Source organism: Astatotilapia calliptera, chromosome 22 (genome assembly GCF_900246225.1).
Source record: "Astatotilapia calliptera chromosome 22, fAstCal1.2, whole genome shotgun sequence".
Classification (NCBI taxonomy): domain Eukaryota; kingdom Metazoa; phylum Chordata; class Actinopteri; order Cichliformes; family Cichlidae; genus Astatotilapia; species Astatotilapia calliptera.
The window spans coordinates 11,873,480-11,896,135 of NC_039322.1; the positions used below are offsets into that span (position 1 = coordinate 11,873,480).

The 22,656-nt window shown below is 39.5% G+C and overlaps 3 protein-coding genes across 9 annotated transcripts; all 3 read left to right on the forward strand.

Annotated features, from left to right (window-relative positions):
* Positions 1–7,523: 7,523 nt before the first annotated feature.
* On the forward strand, positions 7,524–9,342 carry atp5if1a (ATP synthase inhibitory factor subunit 1a). The gene is made up of 3 exons (XM_026155922.1): positions 7,524–7,706; positions 8,851–8,963; positions 9,049–9,342. Exons 1-3 carry the CDS (start codon positions 7,635–7,637, stop codon positions 9,188–9,190), a joined length of 327 nt encoding a protein of 108 aa, XP_026011707.1. The 5' UTR covers positions 7,524–7,634; the 3' UTR covers positions 9,191–9,342.
* Positions 9,343–9,474: 132 nt separating this feature from the next.
* On the forward strand, positions 9,475–17,183 carry LOC113014407 (heterogeneous nuclear ribonucleoprotein R). Of its 7 annotated transcripts, none has more exons than XM_026155917.1 (15): positions 9,748–9,924; positions 10,571–10,731; positions 10,825–10,943; positions 11,060–11,167; positions 11,286–11,399; positions 11,577–11,753; positions 11,925–12,060; positions 12,189–12,394; positions 12,486–12,635; positions 12,727–12,848; positions 12,933–13,471; positions 15,381–15,850; positions 16,402–16,462; positions 16,749–16,855; positions 17,001–17,183. In XM_026155917.1, the coding sequence occupies exons 2-12, from the start codon at positions 10,575–10,577 to the stop codon at positions 15,413–15,415; spliced, it is 1,863 nt and encodes a 620-aa protein (XP_026011702.1). In that variant the 5' UTR covers positions 9,748–9,924; positions 10,571–10,574; the 3' UTR covers positions 15,416–15,850; positions 16,402–16,462; positions 16,749–16,855; positions 17,001–17,183. The 7 variants fall into 7 exon arrangements, with proteins under 7 accessions (XP_026011700.1, XP_026011705.1, XP_026011702.1 ...); XM_026155918.1 differs by having other exon boundaries at positions 15,381–15,441; positions 15,783–16,462; XM_026155919.1 differs by having other exon boundaries at positions 15,381–15,441.
* A 712-nt stretch (positions 17,184–17,895) lies between these two features.
* On the forward strand, positions 17,896–22,223 carry dnajc8 (DnaJ (Hsp40) homolog, subfamily C, member 8). Its single transcript, XM_026155921.1, has 9 exons — positions 17,896–18,014; positions 18,541–18,642; positions 19,188–19,244; positions 19,357–19,423; positions 19,705–19,799; positions 19,927–19,998; positions 21,354–21,445; positions 21,585–21,660; positions 21,763–22,223. The coding sequence occupies exons 1-9, from the start codon at positions 17,943–17,945 to the stop codon at positions 21,880–21,882; spliced, it is 753 nt and encodes a 250-aa protein (XP_026011706.1). The 5' UTR covers positions 17,896–17,942; the 3' UTR covers positions 21,883–22,223.
* The last annotated feature ends 433 nt before the right edge of the window (positions 22,224–22,656 follow it).

Consider the following 22,656-nt stretch of genomic DNA (forward strand, 5'->3'; position numbering starts at 1 on the left):
CGTCTGTGTAACGTAATGTAATGTAATTTCTGCAGGTGTGGAAACACCTGCATCCTCCACAGTAAATTGTTAGATGTATTGTGGTATTCCAAATTATAATTTGAGATCTGGTAAAATTAAGCAAACTCTGCCTAGTAATAAAATCATGTCATATGAGCAGAAACTGTTATTATAATAGACACCGTGTTGGATCTGTTTTCTACATTTCTGCAGAAAATACTGAATGTTCAGTTTTGTTGGACGTTTGTATATTGAGTTCCTTTGTTAATCTGTATCTTTAATTTAGAATATGGGCTTTATATTTCCATAATTCATTGTCTAAATATGTATTATGTATCTCAGTATTTACAATATAAACTGATAGATAGAAGAAATCAGATTTCAGCAATGATTCTGTTAGTTTAAACGCACTGTGTCATGCTGTTTGTTACAAAATCTGTGCCAGCTTTAAGTCATTAGTGGGGAACAAAAACTCTGCTCAGAAGATTAGCTACATCCATTGTTTTCAGCTGTGGCACAGCATGTCCTTCAGCTCAAATGACACTCGTGTTATCCAGAGCGTAACTGATCCAAAAGCTTGACTGTGAGACGCTTAAACTGTTGGGTTTTTCTGCTTCTGATAGCAGAATTTCTCTTGAATATGAATGTATATTTGAAGCAATTCCATACCACTCAGGAAATCAGCAAAGAGAGCCAGCATGAGGAGAAGTGCTGTAGAGGTTGATATTATTATGGTCTCCCACTGACCTCAAATAAGCACTTCAACCTGCCCATACAAACACATGCACACATCTGCATCTCTCTCTCTCACACACATACTTTCTCTCTTTCTTGCACTTTCCACTCTGATTAGGGTTGATAAAGGATCACTGTGCATTAAAATATGCCTACCTCCCATGTGGTTCCTTTACTGCTTAATGGCAAAAGTCCAGGTGTGGTGGATTACAGCTGGCTCGTGCGTCATAGCTAAAGGCCACCATTCTCTTGAGAGTGGCTTCATGGTGGGCTACTTTCAGATGGTGCGCCAACCCCAGGGCCAACTAATGAGGCTAATGAATGTCTTTGGGACTGGTGGAAAGAGAGCTTAAATATTACAGTGAATATTGACCAGGCTACTCAGCTAGACTGTGGAAAGGCACTGGTACTCCTTTGTGAAGAGAAGATATATATTTTAGTCATGCTAATTGCACCTACAGGTACTGACTGATATTAAAAGGAATCTTGGTGATGTTGGTGTGTCACAACAGGATATCCCCATTTCTTTTCTTGTGAAAATGTTTACAAATATATATATACAAGGAATATTTAAATTTAAGGAAGATTATGATGTGACTATTGAATGGATTGCCATAAGTAACTAGTTTTGATCAAGGCTGTTATCAAAAGAATAATTTTAATTGTACATTACTGTGTTCAGTACTGTATGAATTGACGTCCTGCAGTAGTCTGAGCAGCAGGTGAACTACAGGAGGATTTTGGGTCACCTGATTAAGCTCTAAATATGCGCTTAATTACAAAGGAAACATTTAAAGCTGGTCTAAGGGATGAAAGCTGAAGGCTCTGCTTGTTTTTTTTCCTTTTAAGAACCACAAGTAAGCCAGCAGTCCTAGATGAAGTGCTCTATTGGGGCGATATGGTCTTTAAGATAAGATGGAGTTTGATCATTTAAGAAAAATGTTTAAATTCAACACTGAAGTTAAAAGGGGTCAATGAGGAAAAGCTAATATTGGAGAAGTATGGGATGCCTTTCTAGTCCCTATCAGCACTCTCACTGCATTCTGGATCAAATAAATTACAGTAGTCCAGCCTAGAAATAATGAATGCTTCAACAAGTTTTTCAACCCCTAAGTAATGCCTTGAAGAGCTTTTTAATGTTGCAGTGTTGTATGTTTTAGAGAGATCTAATGCTGTTTCTGCCTTTTATTCAAGACTGAATGTGTAAATAGAGACTACAAACCTCTCAATTGTTTGTTAATGGTGCGACAGCGGTTAGAAAGAGTTTGTGCTGCTAATTCAATGCTAATTCTGGTAGTTAGTGTCTGCAACTCTGCTTTGCCAAAAGACCTTGAATGTACATCACACAAAGAACCTCGACCCCTTTATCAGTCCTGGTGGTCACCATGGCAACAGTGTCTGCATCCAGGCAGTTCATGAAGGCTATTAGAAACAAGGGGTTTCTGCATCAGTAGCCCCTGTGCAATAGCTAAGCTCAATGCACTCGAAGGAAACTAATAAGTCTGAGTTCTTGTGCAGAATTTATCTGGGATTATTTTTACAGAATATCAAAGCTTACAGTTCCTCGGAATAGAGTTATGATTATGCAGCAATATAATAGTCATTTAGCAAAGCCTAACTGCATACACTAATATCGATACAGGCACACTACAGGTAATTCAGATAACCTCAAGAATACTTTAACAAAATCAAAGTTTCACATGATGTCAGATAATGAATCTACATTTTAAAGGGTTTTTTTTTTTTAATTAAATCTGCGAAGGTCAGTGGGCATTTAAGGGAAATGTAGGGTACTCGTGGGTCTTGTAGTTCAGAAGCATGCCAAAGAAGCCCTATTATCTCAACAAAACTTTTCCCCAGAGGTGTGAATGAATTTCTAATTGAAGTGCTGTGGTGAAATTATTGATGCACTGCTAAACAGGACATATATGATATCCAAACATGAGATTTTGTAATAAGCCCTGCACCAGAAAGGCTGTTAAATGCAAAGGTGATGTGAATTCTCATGAAATGTTATGCAAAATTAAAAAACTGCAAACATGCTAAACGGATATCGTGGCAAAATTGAAATAAATGTCCATCGATGCAGAGGGTATGAAAAGAGACTGATCATGCAGGAACATTGTGCCACATCTTGTCTTCTGCATGACCTTACTTTGTCTTTGCTCAGGTTAGTGCTGTTGCCAGGATACAATTTCCTATGGCAACACTTGAGCCGAGGAGGTGAACAGCAGTGAAAGGATTCAGGTAACCGGCTGCTTTGCATCCTGTGGACCGGAAGCCCATACATAGACATATGTGCACATCCGCACACATAAGCAGCCCTCAAAGTTCAATTTGATTCAGCACAGCGGCTGACATTTTTCTCTTGCACATAAAATGAAATCAGACACAATTTGGGCAATTTTACGTTAATCTGTTATGCATATTAAAGTTATTTATGTCTAATATACTGAAAATTATGTGGTCATGGATGTGCTACATGTTATGTCTAACAGAATTAGTCACTTCTTTGTGTCTTGTGTGCAATAATGATCACTGCTGCACAGAAATATTCACTCGGTTTCTATCCTCACTTCAATAAAATGAAAGTAACACTTATCATGGTGGACTGCAAGAGTAGATGAGATTGTTTGCGTGACTGTCGTTCAGTGTTCAGTATATATATGAGCCTTAATAATGGGAGGAGCTGCAGCACAGCTTAAAGTTTGAGAAACTCATTCCCCTGAGAGACTTTAAAGCATTGCCATATTTATATAGTCATGTTTTAATTAGTTGGTAGTGTGTGTGTGTGTGTGTGTGTGTGTGTGTGTGTGTGTGTGTGTGTGTGTGTGTGTGTGTGTGTGTGTGTGTGTGCATTGTTGTTTGAGTAAATAAATGTCATTGTGGTGTTGTGCCCTAAAATGTAAAGCATCAATAACTATTTAATTAACTAACTAGATATATGAACAGCAGCTTATTGTATATTCATTGCAACAGACAGCAGATCCTCTCCGTTTATATGAGTGCATACTGCCACCATTCGTTGGAAGGGCATTACTACCTCAGCCGTGCACATCCTGTTACTAATTCTGAAGCGTATTAATATTGAAAAGCATGTCACTTAATTGTCGGATCTAACCTGGTAAAGCAAAATGGTCCCCTTTGCCCCGTCCTCCATAGTTGCAGACCAAGGCTGTTTCACAGAATAAAGTGTCTCAACAGGTCTGCATGTTTTTCTCTTTTCTCAAGCACTTCCACATCCTCATGGTCATCACTGAACTTAACGGTTTCACAGGAAGCAACACGTCATTGCAAAAGCACCACGCCAACACTTGCTCATTGACCCTCAACTCTGCTGGATTCAGATGATGAAAGTGTCAGGGATGCTGAGCTTACACTACTCAGTGCTGCGATGAGCATTGTCGGGTGGGGTGAGGTGGTGAGCGGGGCCTCTTCATCAATGGGACTCCATTATGACTCATCTGTACTAAACACCTACAACCTATCCTTGCTGTGCAAAGCTTCCCTTTGTCCTGCCGAGTGTGTCTCATCCAGCACTTGAGAGATGAGGACTCGCTGTCTATATTTTATATTGTTGCAAAACACATAACTGCATCAGACGGTAAATTCAGTCTTTCACAATTTATGATATGTTTTCCCACTTATGTGCGTTAGACTTGAGTCCAGGAAAGAATTTATTATGTTAGCGTAAATAGACTGAGTGAAACTGAATCGGAATTCTTGGTTGAATAGGGGGAATGAATTTCCGGTGACAAACAGTCCTCAGCTTTTCAGGGGCAAAAACCGACTGCAGCCTCAGTTCAGTGTAACTACAATTACAAGCATAAACAGTTCATGTCATTGTATGGAAAATTCGAATTGTGTTGAGTAACTAGAAAACTTGCTTAGGCTGCATTATTCAGTTTCATAAGAACTGTCCCTCCTGCATATAAATGCACTCTCAAAATTGTCCAAAAGATGGTAACATAGAGTAAATGGACTGGTTCTTATGAAGCACTTTTCTGCTCAGCTTGAGCACTTAAAGCAGTTTATACAACATAAATGTGAATGTCTCATTCACCCATCATCTAATCGAAAGGAAAAAAACATATTTATCAACATGTAGAGCACTCCTTACGTTGTGGTACATCTTATCTCCTGTGGTACATCACACTCCCATGAATGCACCGGGAGCAGCCAGGGATTCAGTATCTTGCCCCAAGGATACTTCGACATGCAAACTGGAGCAGCCAAGGATCAAACCGCCAAACCTCTGATTTAGTAGATGACCTGCTCTGCCCGCTAAATTACAGCCACCCCTCAAAGCTGACCTCCTGTGAGGTCAGCTTTTACAAGAACTGGGAAATTTATCCACCAACAAAGTTCAAGGTGCAGTTTTCTGTGTAACTGGTAATGTATTTCTTTTCACAAGCTCTCCTATAACACATGAAAGTATGCCAAACATCAAATTAAGCCAGCCTGACTTCTGTTTGACCGTAATCTCAGACAGTCATCACCTCCTGTACCCAGCAGTCACTGTTCTGCCTTCTCATATCAAAGCTTATGATTAATTCTTAGAAAATAAACTTCAAAATAATTCACCATTATATATCTGTGAAGAGAAAAATCAGTAAATCTGACACTACCTGGCTTTGTGCAGCAGTAAATATGTCTAAATATTTGCCATCGAAAAAAGCTAACTCAGCGAGGAATTCATAAAATACAACAAAAACAAACCAACATGATCCCCCAATTTTTTTAAAGGTCCCTTTAAAACCTTTTGTTTTCAACATGTTCTTTCTAATCAAACGTTTGACATGATTTGTTCTATTCAGTATGCAAATTTAGTCTATGGGGTTTTTGTTTTATTTTCCAGAATAGCTGCCAGCATTTTGACTGTTATAAAAAAAGGACACTTATTAAAAATTGTTCATTTTTAGTATAATTGTGTCCTTCTGAATACAAATCAATTATGCATAGCTTTAGGCCTTGTTGAATTTCATTTTAAATCTCTTTTTTACCCTCTAATCTCAGCCCAAATTGTTTTAATCTTCCTGCCAAGTACAATGAAACAGTTTTCCTCTACCCTCAGTGCATTAACTGCATATCTCCAGTATATTTTTATTACAGCAATTAATCTTTGCTTGGGTTACATATACTTGCATTTTCTGCTAAGATGTGTACCCACTGCCTCCTAGTGTATCCGTTGGATAATAATCAGAACATTGAGTTCATTCTTCTCTGATCATTCTCTTGTAGGCAAATTCATGTGCAGACTGTCTTTGTCTTGCTGCATGACCCACTTTCTCTTGAAACTGTGGCCTGGAATATTTCCTTTAGAATTTGCTGGTATAATTTGGACGTCACTGGTTTGTCAGTAATAGCAAAGCAGGTCCAAGTTATGTATATATACACCACCACGTTTCACAGTTGGAGTACCTGACAAGATGCTCACTAAAACCCCACTGTGATCCCATTAGTTCCTTGTCAAATCCCTAGCAGATCCCGTTCCTCAATAAATAAATTGTAATTTATCATGTTTTTCTCTCTCATCTTTTAATTAGGTTCTGCTTATCTCTGCGTATCTGCTTGTTTTTGCAGTTATGTTGTGCTGAGGCATCCAGCACACACCCTCTCTTCTTGGCCAGAAAAAAAACTTGAACTGAAATAAAAGACTTTGTTCTGTTTTCAAAATCATCTTTGGCTGATGTAGATAAATATCAAGGAAATGAGAAAGGACACCATCACAAAATTTAATATATAGATATACAGAAAATACTAGCTTAATTTGGATTTTACCATACCATGATAATTAATCCCATTAATATCTGTGAAACAAAGTTGACTTGGATTGTTGAGTGTTATGTGCTTTGTATATGAGAAGCTGTAAATAGGGCAATCAGCTGTCCCTCTTTAAGTGGGACTGCACAGTGTTGGCACTCCTGTCCCACATCTTGAGATCACATCCTACATTTTCACTTGCTGCACAGGACACTATTCTAAAGCCTGGCTCTTACTCAGTGAGTGTAAAAGGAAAAACTTTTTATTTTTATTCAGACGTATGTTAACCTGCATAATATTTTGCCAATTAGTGGATGTTACAAGTTACCAAAAAGGCTCAGCACTAGTAACGTGCACCGCTGTGTTTGTCCCACATTAATTTGTTGGGATTTGGTCATCTCAGCTGTAAATAGAATATCAGTCCTCTACCTGCAAGATGGTGTTTTCTACAGGCCTCCAAATCTGCTGTCAGATAGCAAACATCCAGATATTTTAGGAAATTTAAGCATCCATCATTTGGGGTTAACGTCAGCTGCACTCCATAAGTCCATATCCAGAGAGCAATAAAAGATATATATCCTTAAAAATATGAAGGATCGGGCTCAAGGTCATCTAGATGTCTAGATATTGGAATTTCAAATGTCTCTTTTTATTTATTTATTTTATATTCATTTATTTTTAGAAAATTATTGTCAGTAAGGATTTGAAATTTTAAACTTTTCTGCAATTCCTATCACCTGGGATTACATCCAGACAAATCAGAAATGTTGTGGTGTGAGGCATTTGAGAAACTGGACTGATCCACTTGAAATTACATTTAATGTGTATGCACGCGATTTGTTTCTTAGATCTTATGCAGATGACTTCTGGACTGAAAAGCTAAAAAAAATCACCTGAAAGTGCTGAAACAAGCTGAAATACGAAATTTAAGATGGAGCCATATGGACGGAACTGCTGCACTTCTCCCCCTCGCCGGGTGGTGGCAGCAGCAAGCGCGCATGTGCCACAAACTGTATGCTCCACGCCCATACAAGGCGTTTACTTCAAATTTCCGCATTTTGTGCTAAAAGGACAACTAGTCGCACTAAACTTTTCTCTGTTTTGGTGCAGTTGTTTTAGCTGTTATTTGAGTGGCAATGGCGAGACTTCTTCTGGGGGCAAACCTGAGGAGATGCGTCGCCTCTCAGATCAGAATGGCATCTGATCAGGTAAACTTTGGTGGGTTTGGTGACAGTTTTGGACGTTAGCAGCTAGCTCGCTAACGTCTGCCATATCAGTAAAAGGCTCGCGAGGAAGCCAGGTGGTCAAAAATGCGACTTAATTGGTGGAAAAAGCAAACAGTGATGTTTGTAAATAGAGACGACAGAAGATCCCTCATGGCTGCAATGAAAAACACGCAAAATGATGTATGTGCAGTTTTATTTACCCCTAAACACTTTACTGACTCACTTTTTTGCGACATGTCAGTTGGTTTATGGCTATATAGACTAAGTATGTGACATTAATTGTAACGCTGTTCTTATGAACAGGATAAAATAAATATTTTATCCCCTTTTTAGTTGTGTAAATACCTGAAATCACCAGCATTTATGTGCAAAACTGCTGAAATGTGGCAAGCCCCTTATCTTGGAAGGAAAAATTAATTAAATTAAGCTTTATTCATTGTTTCAAACATATATTGTTGCTGAAAGGAGTCCGTGAAAGAAGTGAAAAATCTAACCTTACTGTGTCATTTCAGTTGAAGGTTGGCACACCTTATTCAGACTCCAATGAAAATGGTCAAAGGTCAAAAAGATCACTGTAGTCTATTCCACATTCTGTACACTCAGTATGAGCTGCTGCCTGGCACACTTCTACTACAACATCCATCTGCCTCCTTTAGAGGTTGTCACAGCAGATCGATTGTCTCCAGCTCATATCACCCCATCCCTAAGCATCTTCTTCTTTATTATATTCATGAGCCTCCTCTGACATCTTCCTCTTTTCCCTCTGCCTGCCAGCTCCATCTTCAACAGCCTTTATCCAATATATCCACTATCCTTCCTTTACACATGTACGAACCATCTCAGCTTTGCTTCCTTAACTTTATCTCCAAGTGCTCGAAATGTACTCATTTCTAAACTTGTCCAATCTGGTCATCCCAGTGAAGATCTTTACATCTTCAGCTGAGCCTTCTGTCATTTTGTCAGTGCCACCATCTCCAATGTGTCAAGATTTTAACTTGTGATGGATGAGCGTATACTTGTGGGTCAGATGGAAAATAAATGCACTTGTCTTGATTTACAGAAATGTTGGTCCTAATATAATAGCACTTGCACTTTGATGTCTATCGTTTTGTTTTTTTTCTTCTAGCTTGGTGAGTTGGGCAAGGGAGCTGGGAAAGGTGGTGGTGGAGGAGGCTCTGTGAGAGAGGCCGGAGGTGCATTTGGAAAGAGAGAAGTAGCGGAAGAGGAGCGATACTTCAGGTAAATATTCCCTGGGATTTTTATTTTTTCCCCACAACACTTTCACCCATTAACTTTTTTTTTTGTTTGTTTTTTCCGCTTGTAGGCAGAAGGAGAAGGAGCAGATGGAAGCACTAAGGAAGCATCATACGGAAGAGATTGAGCACCACAAAAAGGAGATTGAGCGTCTACAGAAGGAAATCGATCGCCACAAGGGCAAAATCAGGAAGCTTAAACATGACGACTGAACCTTGTTATTTCTCTTTAGGAGCCCAGACGTATCAAAAGGTTAATGGTTATTAGGCATTGATTTTTGTCCAGCTTATGTAAAGCTGAGGTCATGTTAACACTATAACTTCAAAAACAATAAAATAAAATGATTAATTTTCACATGTATCCAGAATTAATTGCCTCTCCTTTATTGCCTAACTTTTTTTTTTTTTTTTTACTTTGAGCTTTGATTTGTTTTTTAGAAAAAGGAGGCTGATCCTGTATGTAGAAATGTGGCTCCCATTGGATTAAAGCGGTGCCAGTTATAGTTCATTCTCCGTGGTTGGATAGCTGATGGAGGGCTCGTTTTTGATCCCAGCGCTACCCGCTTAGTTTGAGTTGCAAAGCCCTTTTGAGCTTGGCCCCGGTTATCGCCTGGTTTGGTTGGCGTTAAGCTCAGCTCACTTCATTGCTTATAAGCGGTAAGCATACGTCTTAAACTTACTATAAGCTTCAGGTTGTCCGATACGAGCACGCCCGGCCTGGCCTGTCAAAACGAACATACTCGGCGAGTTTTCGTCCACATCTCGCGATGATTTCGAAGCAGTGGCGTTGTTCCGGCGAGCCGACGACGAGACCGTATCTGTCTGGAAATTTGTCTCGTGGGTTAGACTCAAACATATTCCGCGCATTTAGACACTATTTGTATGTCCGATAGGCTAGTCGTTTCACGTTTTAACACCCGTCGGAGTTAGTTTCCTGATTCGCTCTGGTGAGTTTCGCTAACTGTGTGTTTGCCCGTGTACGGGGCGCGCGTGTACTTGATTTGCGAAAGGTGTCTTTCTGCACGGCGAGGCCTTCGTATGTAAGCTCGTTAGCCAGCTAGAAAGCTAACCATCATCATTGTTTTGTTTTTTTCCGCAAGGGCAAGATAACGTATTCGGGGATCCCTCTTGACTAAAAATGCTGTAAAATCTATCCAGCGTTGTCTACTTGTAGAAGAGGGTGTTGTGGGGTCAAAAACATATGGACGTAAATACATAAAAAGAAAAGCATTCATTTCGCTGGCTTGCAAGCTGCATGTGAAGGGGGGCGGGACTGAGGCTGTACGTGTTTTCTTGAAGTGACCAGGTTGTTGTTGTGCAGTACATTATAACGTGTCGACGCCAATTATAGTTATTAAATTACATTTATAAGAACTACAGTTCCAGTGAGTCCTATTTTTTATTTTTTTGTAATTAAATAGAAAACATAAAGCTTGTAAATCAACTTGATTAACTGCACTTGAGTTGATGACATACATAAAGATTGAAATGTAGTTTAGGATCGTGGATCTTTCTTTTTATTGGTCTGATTTTAAGTAAAATAAACTCTTAAAAAGAACCATTAAAATGTATTTCTTTGCTTTGCTGCTGAAGGAGAATGGCTGCTGCTGAGGTAAACGGTAGTTCTGCCCCGGCAAAGGAGGAGGAAGAGCCTATGGATGTGACCACAACACACACAGAGAACTACCAGACCCTCCTTGATGCTGGGCTGCCCCAGAAAGTAGCTGAAAGTCTAGATAATATCTTCCAGACAGGTGAGTGGCTGTTTGTTTATTTCCACTAAAAGAATAATGTATAGCTGCTTTTCTGTAGCTGAGCCTGATGCTGAACGTCCATTGTACCCGTAGGCCTAGTGGCATACGTTGACCTGGATGAAAGGGCTATCGATGCACTGCGGGAATTCAATGAGGAGGGAGCGCTTACTGTGCTGCAGCAGTTCAAAGAGAGCGACCTGTCCCATGTACAGGTATCCACATAGGAGAAAATGAATAGACCCATGTCTATTTGCCCTTGACAGGAGTTTTAACTTGACACAAATTGTTGCAAATTGATTATCTCATTTGATTTTGTTTTTCATTGCAGAATAAAAGTGCTTTCCTTTGTGGAGTTATGAAGACCTACAGGCAGAGAGAAAAACAAGGAAGTAAGGTACAAGAGTCCACCAAGGGCCCAGATGAGGCAAAAATAAAGGTAAACAAAGTCATTTGGCTAAGCTCTTTTGTGTAGCGGGTCAGATTGAATGTCATATAAACACGCCTCTGCAGCCGCAGTTCAGTTAATGTTTGTTTTGTGTGTGTGTGTGTTTCAGGCCCTGTTGGAGCGCACAGGATACACCCTGGATGTCACTACAGGCCAGAGAAAATATGGGGGTCCTCCACCTGAGGATGTGTTCAAAGGCACTCATCCAGGCAGTGGAACTGAGGTAGAGAAGTGATTGACAGATTAAAAAATTGTCTGTCATGATTTCCAAGGCTGGGTTTTATTATTTGAGTAAGATTGAGAAAATATAAGCTAAATGTCATTCATAAAGACTAAAAGCGTAATGTTTTGCAAATCATTACGCTCTCTCACATTTCTTTCCCCTCTGTCCTCTCCTCAGGTTTTTGTTGGAAAAATCCCCAGGGATTTGTATGAAGATGAGCTGGTGCCGCTCTTTGAGTCTGCTGGTCCCATCTGGGACCTCAGGTTAATGATGGACCCTTTATCTGGTCAGAACAGAGGTTATGCCTTCATCACATACTGCAATAAGGATGATGCACAGAAGGCTGTGAAGCTTGTAAGTAATGTCGCGGGAAATATCAGTCCATATTTTAACAGCTTGAGGAGAAATAGACTTAAAGGTTTACTTATTAGAAAGTGTAATAACTTGTGCTTCACAGTATTTTCAGCTCATTTCACTCATTTGTTAACTTGTCTGGGGTTTTTTTGTTGTTGTTTTTTTTTACAGTGTGATAACCATGAAATCCGCCCTGGCAAGTACTTGGGAGTTTGTATATCTGTTGCAAACAATCGCCTGTTTGTCGGATCGATTCCAAAGAACAAAACAAGAGAAAGTATATTGGAAGACTTTGGCAAAGTGACAGGTTTGTTTCTAACATGCAGGTTTTTGTTTCTTAGAGACTCATTTAAACAAATTATCAGTGCTTAAAAATGATTGATAAACACACACAACAATGGTTGTGAAAGTCAGATGTTATTGTTTACCTCACAGAGGGTCTCCAAGAGGTGATATTGTATCATCAGCCGGATGACAAGAAAAAGAACCGTGGTTTCTGTTTCCTCGAGTATGAGGACCACAAGTCCGCGGCACAGGCTCGCCGTCGCCTGATGAGCGGCAAGGTCAAAGTGTGGGGGAACCCGGTCACTGTGGAGTGGGCTGACCCTGTAGCTGAACCAGACCCAGAGGTCATGGCTAAGGTTAGTGATTTTAGTGTCCCATTGTTTAATACACATCAGGAATGCTCTGCATTCCAGTGCGACAAACATACTGTTTCCTCTGTTGTTACAGGTAAAGGTGCTCTTTGTGAGGAAGCTGGCAACAGCAGTGACTGAGGAGCTTCTTGAAAAGACCTTTTCCCAGTTTGGAAAGCTGGAACGAGTGAAGAAATTGAAAGACTACGCTTTTGTCCATTTTGAAGAGAGGGATGCTGCCGTAAAGGTGAGTTTCTCGTGCTTTGGCCAAACCTTTTTGCTTGTGTGACGATTCCGTGAGTTTCTTTTATGAGAAACTGATTGTTTTGTTTGATTAGGCAATGGAGGAGATGAATGGGAAGGAACTGGGAGGAGAAGAAATTGAGATTGTCTTGGCAAAGCCCCCAGACAAGAAGAGGAAAGAGCGCCAAGCAGCTCGTCAGACTACCAGAAATGCAGGGTGAGTCAGAGACATCTGACTGGTCAGCTGACGTCTTCTCATTTAAGGAATCAACTGCTTGAAGTGATATCTTCTTCTTTCCAGGTATGATGACTACTACTACTATCCACCTCCACGCATGCCTCCGCCGGGCCGAGGCAGGGGCCGTGGTGGCCGAGGGGGCTATGCCTATCCACCTGATTACTATGGCTATGATGACTACTACGATGACTACTATGGCTACGACTATCATGACTACCGTGGTGGCTATGAAGACCCTTACTACGGCTACGAAGACGTGTACACCATGAGGGGCCGTGGTACTCGTCCCAGCAGGGGAGGTCCACCTCCTCCCAGGGCTCGTGGAGCTCCACCGACACGAGGCCGGGGTGGCTACGCCCAAAGAGGGCCACCCCTCGGTGGTCCGAGGGGTGGCCGAGGAGGGCGAGGTGCCCCTTTCCAGCCTCAGAGGGGCCGCGGTCCTCGCGGGGCCAGGGGCAATCGCGGCGGCAACGTCGGCGGAAAGAGGAAGGCAGACGTGTTTAACCAGCCTGACTCCAAGCGCCGCCAGACCAACAACCAACAGAACTGGGGGTCCCAGCCCATCGCCCAGCAGCCCCTGCAGCAAGGGGCCGACTATTCTGGTAACTATGGTTACAGTAATGACACCATGGAGTTTTCACAGGATTCTTATGGGCAACAGTGGAAGTAGATGCACCAAAAGGTATTTGGCAACAAAAAAAAAAGAAAAGAGAAAAAAAAAAAGAAAAACAACAATAAAAAAACAAAAAAACAAACAGGAGATTGGCCACAATGTTTTTGATTGACTTTTTATTCTTCATCCTTCGTGGAAAAAAAAAATCTGTATATATCTCAGAAAAAATAAAAATAAATGGACAGACCCCAGAATTGGCTCAAGATGATTGGCTGGAAAGCCTTTTGGCTGAAGAAATGAACGTAACCGTTGTGGTGAATCATTTCCTACTCCTACGGTTACATTGGGACACGTGTCTTTAAAAAAAGAAAAACACTCAAAAAACGCTTTTATTGTTACTTTTTGTTCCTGGTTCTTTTTAAAGCCAACAATGAACATTTACACACACAAAAAGAAAAAAAGTGGACATTTCCTTCTCAAAAAGTCTGAGACAACATTAAATAATGAATATTGCCTTGCAGGAAGTTTCTGTCCATGCCCCTTTCCTCCCTTCTCCTTCTTGTACTCCCTTTATTTGTGGTTTCTCATAGTTGCTTTAGGGACTTGCTTGTAAATAAATGCATATGGTAGAGCTTTCTTACGTCATTTTTTTTTCTTTTTGTTTTTGCAACGGTGGAGAAAAGAATCCACAGGAAGGAAGAAAAATCAAAGTTTTGTAATGTTTAAAGTGTATGCCTAGCGTTTCTAGATATAGACAAATTGTGTTTTTTTGTTTTTTAAACTGATACCATAACTTCCTATGTTTTCTTTAAACTTGCCCAGTAGAATTTGGTTTGGCTTACCTTAAGAGCCATAGCAGTTTGTTCTCTGATGTTCTTTGTATTTATAACTTTTACGTTTGTTCCGTTTCAATAAAACTCAGCTGAGCATCAGTCAATTGTCAGATACTCAAATTCCGTGTTGTCATTCAGTATTTGATTTGATTTTTAATCTCAATTCTCTCATTTGGATGAATATCTTCTTTTCCAAGTCAAATTCTTTCTCTCTCAAAGGTTAATCACAAACGACTGAAATTGCGCAGTCAGACAACGGGACGAGAATTCGAAAGGTGTCTGGATGATACAAAAGCAGGATTTATTTTTTGTATTCCTTATTCTTCAGACTGCAGTAATATCCTGCACACTGAATTCATGTTGTGAATGTTGCAGCAACAATTAAAGGGACCGCACTGTAAATTGGACTCCTTGCAATTACCCAAGATTGTTCCTGTCTGTCAAACGGTGAACAACCAGCCTACCGTCACTTAATGCTGTCGTTTATGACGAGAAGATGGAAAGCAATTTACTCTTGTGAAAATAATGCAAATGCTTATTGAGCTTTTTATTGACCGGTATAACATTTAATAATTGGAGAGCAGTGGGTAGCTAACACAGGATTTTCACAGGTGTAAATTTCCAGCACCTCCCAGCTCCAGTGTTTTGTTTTTTCCCCTCTTTTTTTAGGGCTGACATCTTATGAAACTTAAGCTCTGTATCCACAAACTTTCAAGACAAGGACAGTTTTGGATAATAGTAGAAAAAAAATTATTCACACGTCTGTGGTCCTGATACTGACCTCCTTACAACATTTAGAGCAACACATTTGACTTGGAATGGATTTTCTGCAGCTAATTTCCAAAATCTGCACATCATCTCATCGTCTTTTTCTCTCCTTTTGAAGACCCCAAGGATCTGACCATCCAAATTTCCTAAAACGCACCTCCAGCTATAGCAAGCGATCACCTGTCAGGATCTGTTTAGAAAACTTTTTGTTTTGTTTCTTTTAGCCATTGCGTTTTGGTACCATGGTGTCATTGTATTTTGTTTCATGTGTCTGTCCTCTTATTCCAACCTGCCTAGGTGGAGAAGCATTGAGAGCGGCACCGCTAGAATGAGGAACTCACCTGAACGGTACTCAAGGGTGAGCTAGCCTTGCACAGAGTACTGTCTCCTCTTCTCTAGCTAATTGTAATCACTGGAGAAACACTAGCCCTAATTATACACTATGCTTTTATCATCTCTTTGCTAATATACTCTGCTGTGAATCAACGTTTTTTTCCTTGGGTTTTTTTTTTTTTTTGGGGGGGGGGGGGATTTTTTTTTTTTCTCTCTCTCCTCTTTTCCAGGCTATCAAGAAGAATCAAAAATTGATTGAAGAATCATTGAAAATAATAATTCAAACCGGCAGATTTCTGGGGTTTAGAGAACATGGGAATAATGGGTACTTCATTCACAATTATAATGTCAATTTTTCATCTAAAGGTCAATGGGAGTCGTGCACAAATTTAGACTGATTAAACAGCCAGAAGGGCAGCCAGCCAAGGAATTTGGTAAGCATTTGTAAACCTAAAAATATGCAAAACACCTGCTGCCTGTCTCAGCTTACTGCACCAAAATCGTCTGTTGTCTCCACGCGTTCTTTAATTTGGGCGGTGGGTGCGGAATGGACACTTTTCCCCTTCTGTGCCACTAGAGGTAGCAGCTCTGCACCAGCACTACCAGTGGTGCATTGTTTCCTTTGCCGATGCTGCACTTATTGGCTATTTTCAGAGCTGAATAGGTGTTAATTAGGGGGTCCATATTTACTAGAGAAGTTACTTTTCATATTTATTCAATCCGATTTTGAGCTGCTAACTTAAACATCTGTGAGACTGGCCTGTGTTTAAACAAAGGCTGCACCTCTAAACTGATGTCTTTACCCTTTACCGCCACAAGATGGCAGTAGAAGGGCTACATTATTTGTGTTTCACAGGTAAGCCGGGGATGTAGAGCTAGTTACTGACACACACACATTTTGATTAAAGTGCCTGCAAATGCTGGAGTTTCCATAACAGCCTCTCATGTCAGAACTGTGTCTTTATATGTTGCCTCTTGTCACCAGGCAGTAAAGGAGCTGCCCCCATCCATGTGAATGGGTTCACAGAAATGGAAAGGACTGATTGGTAAGATTGTTCATTATCAAGTAATACTCAGAAAGACTAAATATGATTTTATTTTTAGGTTAGTTCATGTTTTAAAACAATGTTGGATGTCCTAGTTCTAAACTTCCCAGAGCAAGTAAGTCTTATAAGGTTTTCAGAATAAAAATATATAAAGTTATGGATTTTGTGGATTTTATAAATGAGCATCATATGACTCTCTACAGTCATGTGCAGGGTTTGATGGTTAATGTTTAAAAATCGATCAACCAGGATTTCTTTTAGCAAGCTTTTTGTGTATGTTTTCTAGGGACTGCTATCCCTGATGATAAACCACATACCACAAGATGAGGAAGGTGCAGAGGTCCAGAACCCAGGGAGGCACATCAGCAACGTTAGGCTCAACAGAAGTCAGAGGTCAGAAAGTTTTGCAATGTAGTAATTGTATAAATGATCCCCTTCTCAGCTGGAGCAATGTTATGCATCAGAGATGTGAAGATTTTATAGCGCTTGATTTTTAAATAAATAAAAACATGTCCTTTTTTTTTTTGTCTTTGGACAGAAATCGAAGAAAAAGATGGACACGTGACCCACAGCTCCATCAGAGGCCTTTGGCTCCGCCTAGTAGGCTGCCACTGCTCATTCATCCAGCTCAAAGATTTACTGCTGGAAGAGGGAACGATCTATGTATCGGACTGTTTGATACATGTTATTGCACAAATAAATTTGCAGCTTTGTGTGTGCATATTTTTTTTCTTTTGTATAAACACAATATTATACCACTACAGCATTTCTGAGATCTCATTAGAAATCACTGAGTGCAGTAAACTATAGCTGACTGTCTCATAGCACATTTCCAGTCAAACCAGTGGAAATGGGCAATAGGAGAGTGGGCATATGTGGCTCACTGTAGACCTCAGCCAATCAAGCTGACTGTACTCAACTCACTGCCTCACATCACTCAATACAAATAAATACAGGAAGCACAAAGTTGACCTAAGCAAAGGAAATTTCATGCCTTAAACGTTTAAATAAATATTGCATAAGTCACACAGGATGTCTGCACCATGGCACTTATAAGTATATATTCTTAGACGTTCAGTCAAGTGTGATACATTGAATACGCAGATGTGAACGACAGTGGGGGCTGGTTTGGGGAAAAAGGCTGAAGACGTGTTACAACAGAGTCCTGCACCAGCTTAAAGATTTTAGCAAAGCGTCGTGAAGGAGTGACCGCTGTTTGTAATCCGTCGCTAAATGTTAAATGTTGGTTAAAAAAACGTCGAAGCGGAAGTAAAGTCTTCTAGTTCCTGTCATGTCAAAACATGCCAATGCAATGTTTTTAATTTGAAAAACTTTAAACCTTTCTAACCCAGCACATTCATTCACTTTCATATTTTTTCAATATTTAAAATTGTTATAAAACGTGTGCTTACGTTACGTAGGTTTATTTTTAATCTGTAGTCACGTGATGTCACGACGTCACATGTAAACCCGAGCGAAGATGGCGACCGCCGAGGGAGAGTCTTCTGTGCATAATGTGTCGGATGAATTATTTCAAAATTTTTACACTGAGGTAAAGCAGATTTAAAGTTAGATTATTCACTTTAAAGTATCGGTTGCTGTCTTTGCACCGACTGAAGCCGGTTATTGAGCGATTACCGCGTTTATCACCTACGAGGCCTGCTGACATCAGCTAACGAGAAGCTAACGTTAAACGAGATGTTTGTGAGCAGCTTCAGTCTTCTGTTAGTACGAAAAAAAAACACTGTTATTTGGGCTTATTTTATTCATTATTATCAGCAGCTAGTACTACAAGCCATGTTACCTAAACTATGGCTTGCTTAATAGGAGTTACTGCGTTGGCGGGCCTTTTATGAAGCTGCTGCTGGGTCAGTGTACATGTTGACCTGTATTTATTTAATGAGGATAGCTTCCTGAAAAAATTAAGAGCATCCTTCTCGTTCTTCGTATTTCATTCTTCGGAGCTGGCTGACATAATTCAGAAGAAAATAAAAATGTATTCCGGAAGCCTTGTTTGCCAGGACCTTTGCATTGTGAAGTTTTTCACTGTTTTGTTTTGCTGCTATTCATTTTTAAAGGTGAAGCAGATCGAGAAGCGAGACTCTGTGTTAACCTCCAAGCAGCAGATTGACAGACTGCTCAGACCTGGCGCATCATACTTCAATCTCAACCCTTTTGAGGTAACCTAGTGCACTAATGGTGTCGTTTTTGTTTTGTTTTTAATTATTATTATCATTGTTAAATATGCTACCTATCAATGTATGTATGTAGCATTTTTAATAATTCATTCACACTTCACTTCTAATTAACAAAGGAACTGCAATAATGTATATAGCTTTTAGGAACTTATGTAATTGATATTTATACTTGATGCTTCCTTATTATTTTCATATCTGTATCTTATTAGACCTAAATCAAAGAAGAGGAAACAATTTTAAAATGTACCCTTTTAAATGTTGTGCTGATCTTAGGAATCAAATCATGTTTTTTTTAAGTGACAGTCTTCCTTCATTCTGTGCAATAATTTTGATTCCTCATACTACTCACTCAGCCAATCTGAAAGGATCTGTGATTGACCAAAGTTACCTGTCAGGGACAAACTTTTCCAAAGCCTAATAACAGAACCCAAGAGTTATTATATTTTTCAAAGCTCTAACTGCTTATGATGTATCAATGCTATGAGATCCAACGCTATTAACAATTGTCGATTTCAAATCTCTTATAGGTTCTGCAAATTGATCCAGAGGCAACAGATGATGAACTGAAGAAAAGGTTTCGGGCGGTAAGGAAGTGTTATGGAGAAGAGGCTTTTCAGTGACCTCATTTTTACAGACATGGCGTGTTCTTTGCAATGCTGTTTTTGTTTTTAATTTTAAATCTCTTTTACTTGGCAGTTGTCCATTTTGGTCCATCCAGACAAAAATCAGGGCGATCCAGACAGAGCGCAGAAAGCGTTCGAAGGTAACAATTCTCACGTACATCACTTATTGGCTTGTATTTTTGTACAGCTCCAAGTTAATTAAAATGGGTTTTATTGGCTATTTGGACACTCAATAAACTCTGGAGGAAAAAAAAACAAAACCTAAAAACCAGTTTCTGTCTCATTGTTGTTTTTGTACAAATTAAAATAAAAAGTATGAAAACAACAATTTGACTTTGTTAGAGCCTCTGTGATACAGTTATCTGCTAATCTTACATTAAAACCACTCTGTAATCGAGCCTTAATGTTATACTATGTCTAGCTGTGGACAAGGCATACAAACTCTTACTGGATCCAGAGCAGAAGAAGAGAGCCTTAGATGTGATTCATGCAGGAAAGGAATATGTGGAGCATATGGTGAGTATTTTCCACCATGAAAACAAAATATCTAATGCGCGCCCCCCCCCCCCCCCCCCCCCCTTTCCATGTTACTCAGTTTCATTATCTGGACTTTTTTAATGCGATGTTTCTTTATATTTTAAAGGTAAAAGAGAAAAGGAAACAGTTGAAGAAAGAAGGGAAACCACTGGATGTAGAGGAAGATGATCCCGAAATGGTAAGTTCTACTGAGGTACTGAGACTTTTATTATAATTTTATTGTAATTTCAGAACCACAATGTTTTAAAGGGAAGGCATGTGAAGAATAGTTCTGTCTTTATCACAAATCACTGGACTAGCAAGATGTAAAAAAGAGGGATCGTGCTAGCACTGCAAACCAATAGCAGAATTTTGCTCCAGGAAAGACATTGAAGTAAGTTGTCCCGAATTCAATAAATGTTGAGCAATGAAACAAACCAACAGAGGCCCAGAAGAGTGCAATCAAACAATGAGTTTATTAAAACACACACACTCCTTCCTCAGGAGTATGCAGCATCACATCATCACACACAGCATCACACATAGATTGTGAAGACATATCTGTTGTGTAAAACCTTCTTTAATAGACTGAGCATCAACTCTGAATGAGCACAAACATGCAATGTGTATAAAATAATTATAGCTGCACCTGTAATAAAAAGGTTAATATGGTGGCAATAGCTTTAATAAACATATTTAATGCAATATCAATGCTGTAGGATATATTATTAATGCAATGTTAATAATGCAGGTTATATTGTAGCAGTAAAATAATTTCTGTACCTCCACAAAGTGTAACTTAATAGGGGGGAGAGGCTTTTAAAAAACAATATTTTGGGGCAAACTCTGTAAACCTTTATTTTTTAAATCTGATTTGACTGATGCGTGTAGTTTTTATGTGGCAGACACCATTGAAATTAAAGTACTTTGAATAAATGCCCAGCAGTGTTACCAAAAGGCAGTGAAGGTGAATGAGTTTAAATACCTGTGATCATCTATCTAAAGTAACAGAATGGTGAAGAGCAGAGTAGAGGGGGTGATTTGTGACAGAAGGATGAAAAGGAAGGCTTTCAAGATGGTAGCGAGATCTCCTATGATGTATGAAAAAGCACTGACAAAAAGACGTCCAGAGGACCAGAATAGACAGGATTAGAAACAAGTAGATCAGAGGGACGGCTCGGGTTGAGCAGTTTGGAGACAAAATTAGAGAGGCAAGGCTCAGTTGGTTTGGACATGTGCAGAGGAGGGGTAGTAAATATACTGGATTGAAGATAGAGTTGCCAGACAAGAGGGATGAGCACAGAAAAGATTTGTGGAAGTAGTGAAGGCTTTATGTGACAGAGGATAATAGGAATAGAGGTAAATGATCCACTGTGGTGATTGCTAAAGGGAACAGCTGAATTCACAGTTAGTTCAGAATTGCCAGTTAACCTAACCTAACATGCAAACGTGTCAGCCCTGGTTTAGTACTTGGGACCTTCTTGCTATGAGGAAACAGAGCTAACTACTGTACTTCATATCATATATGTGTTTTTTATTTTTCTTTCTCTCCAGTTCAAGCAAGCAGTGTACAAACAGACCATGAAGCTGTTTGCAGAGCTGGAAATCAAGAGAAAGGAGAGGGAAGCAAAGGAAATGCATGAAAGGTAATTGGTGGGATTTTTAAGAACTTGGTTGCTGCTCTGTATGACTAAAACATTCACCCGTCTTTACCACTTGGTAGTTTGTTTTAGAAACAGAGAATGTTTTCATTCATAACATCCTGGATTTCTCTCAATTTACCAGGAAAAGGGCGAGAGAAGAAGAAATCGAGGCAGCAGAGAACGCTAAGCGACAGCGAGAGTGGCAGAAAAACTTTGAGGTGCGTTCTTGTATGCCAGTTGTTACGCATCTGTAAATAGAAACACGATGACTGTGCTATTTGGATTTCTTAATTGAAAAATAATATTTTTATTTTCTTCAGGAAACAAGAGATGGACGTGTGGACAGCTGGAGGAACTTCCAGGCCAAAGGAAAAAGCAAAGAGAAGAAGAACAGGTCCTTCCTAAAGCCCCCTAAAGTCAAAATGGAACAGAGGGAATGATGTAAAACTGGACTTCACTCAATTAAAATCCACTGTTTAAATGAAAGAAACACTTCTGTGTATCCTCTCCTTGTTGTCTGCGGTCATCTGTGTAATCATCATCACAGCCATCAGCATTGTGTCATAGGACAACATCCCGACCCCGACAGCTGTAGTTTTGTACTTGGCTTTTCTAATGTACATATTTATGATGTGGAGCTGGAGATCATACCTGCCCCGGTTAATAAAGAAATGATGCATCTTCCATTCGTGTGACAGAGGGTGGAAACATGGTTTGCTGTCATTTGCTTTCTTGTTCTCCTTGTTTTGTTTTTTAATAAATCTTTGTCTTAACAAGCCTACTTCACTGTGGTCTCCAAAACTGTTAAAACTTGCAGAAAAAAGTGAAATAACTAGATTATGGGATACAGATATCTATAAGCTATGTGGCATCTATGCTTCTTATTATCTGGCTGTCATTGATTCCTTTTATAAGTAGAATATCAACTGGATACAAATTTACAAATGTGTTGTTGGAACAGGCATTCTTGTTGAGAACCTACATCTCTGTGCATGTCTTCTGTGTATTCATAATGTAAATTTAAGCAGCTCACCATTTTAAGTTATGTTTTGGAGAAAATAAATTTTAAAAAACTGCTTAGTTTCTGTTTTGGCTTTTTTAAGGACAAAATGAAAAAAAAAAAAAAGACTGAAAATGAACAGTGGGAAAATAAAATAAAAGTTTAATAATTCAGTTTTCTTTGCAGTTGTACTCAGCAAACATCATGAAACAAT

Excerpts from the sequence above, each read along its gene's own strand:
- LOC113014407 (XM_026155915.1), top strand. The coding sequence starts at position 10,575 with ATGGCTGCTGCTGAGGTAAACGGTAGTTCTGCCCCGGCAAAGGAGGAG. Across the intron at positions 12,061-12,188 it reads AGACTTTGGCAAAGTGACAG|AGGGTCTCCAAGAGGTGATA; the intron begins GTTTGTTTCTAA and ends TTTACCTCACAG. Across the intron at positions 12,636-12,726 it reads AGAGGGATGCTGCCGTAAAG|GCAATGGAGGAGATGAATGG; the intron begins GTGAGTTTCTCG and ends TTGTTTGATTAG.
- dnajc8 (XM_026155921.1), top strand. The coding sequence starts at position 17,943 with ATGGCGACCGCCGAGGGAGAGTCTTCTGTGCATAATGTGTCGGATGAA. Across the intron at positions 19,424-19,704 it reads AGCGCAGAAAGCGTTCGAAG|CTGTGGACAAGGCATACAAA; the intron begins GTAACAATTCTC and ends TACTATGTCTAG. Across the intron at positions 19,999-21,353 it reads AGGAAGATGATCCCGAAATG|TTCAAGCAAGCAGTGTACAA; the intron begins GTAAGTTCTACT and ends CTTTCTCTCCAG.
- atp5if1a (XM_026155922.1), top strand. The coding sequence starts at position 7,635 with ATGGCGAGACTTCTTCTGGGGGCAAACCTGAGGAGATGCGTCGCCTCT. Across the intron at positions 7,707-8,850 it reads TCAGAATGGCATCTGATCAG|CTTGGTGAGTTGGGCAAGGG; the intron begins GTAAACTTTGGT and ends TTTTTCTTCTAG. Across the intron at positions 8,964-9,048 it reads GAAGAGGAGCGATACTTCAG|GCAGAAGGAGAAGGAGCAGA; the intron begins GTAAATATTCCC and ends TTCCGCTTGTAG.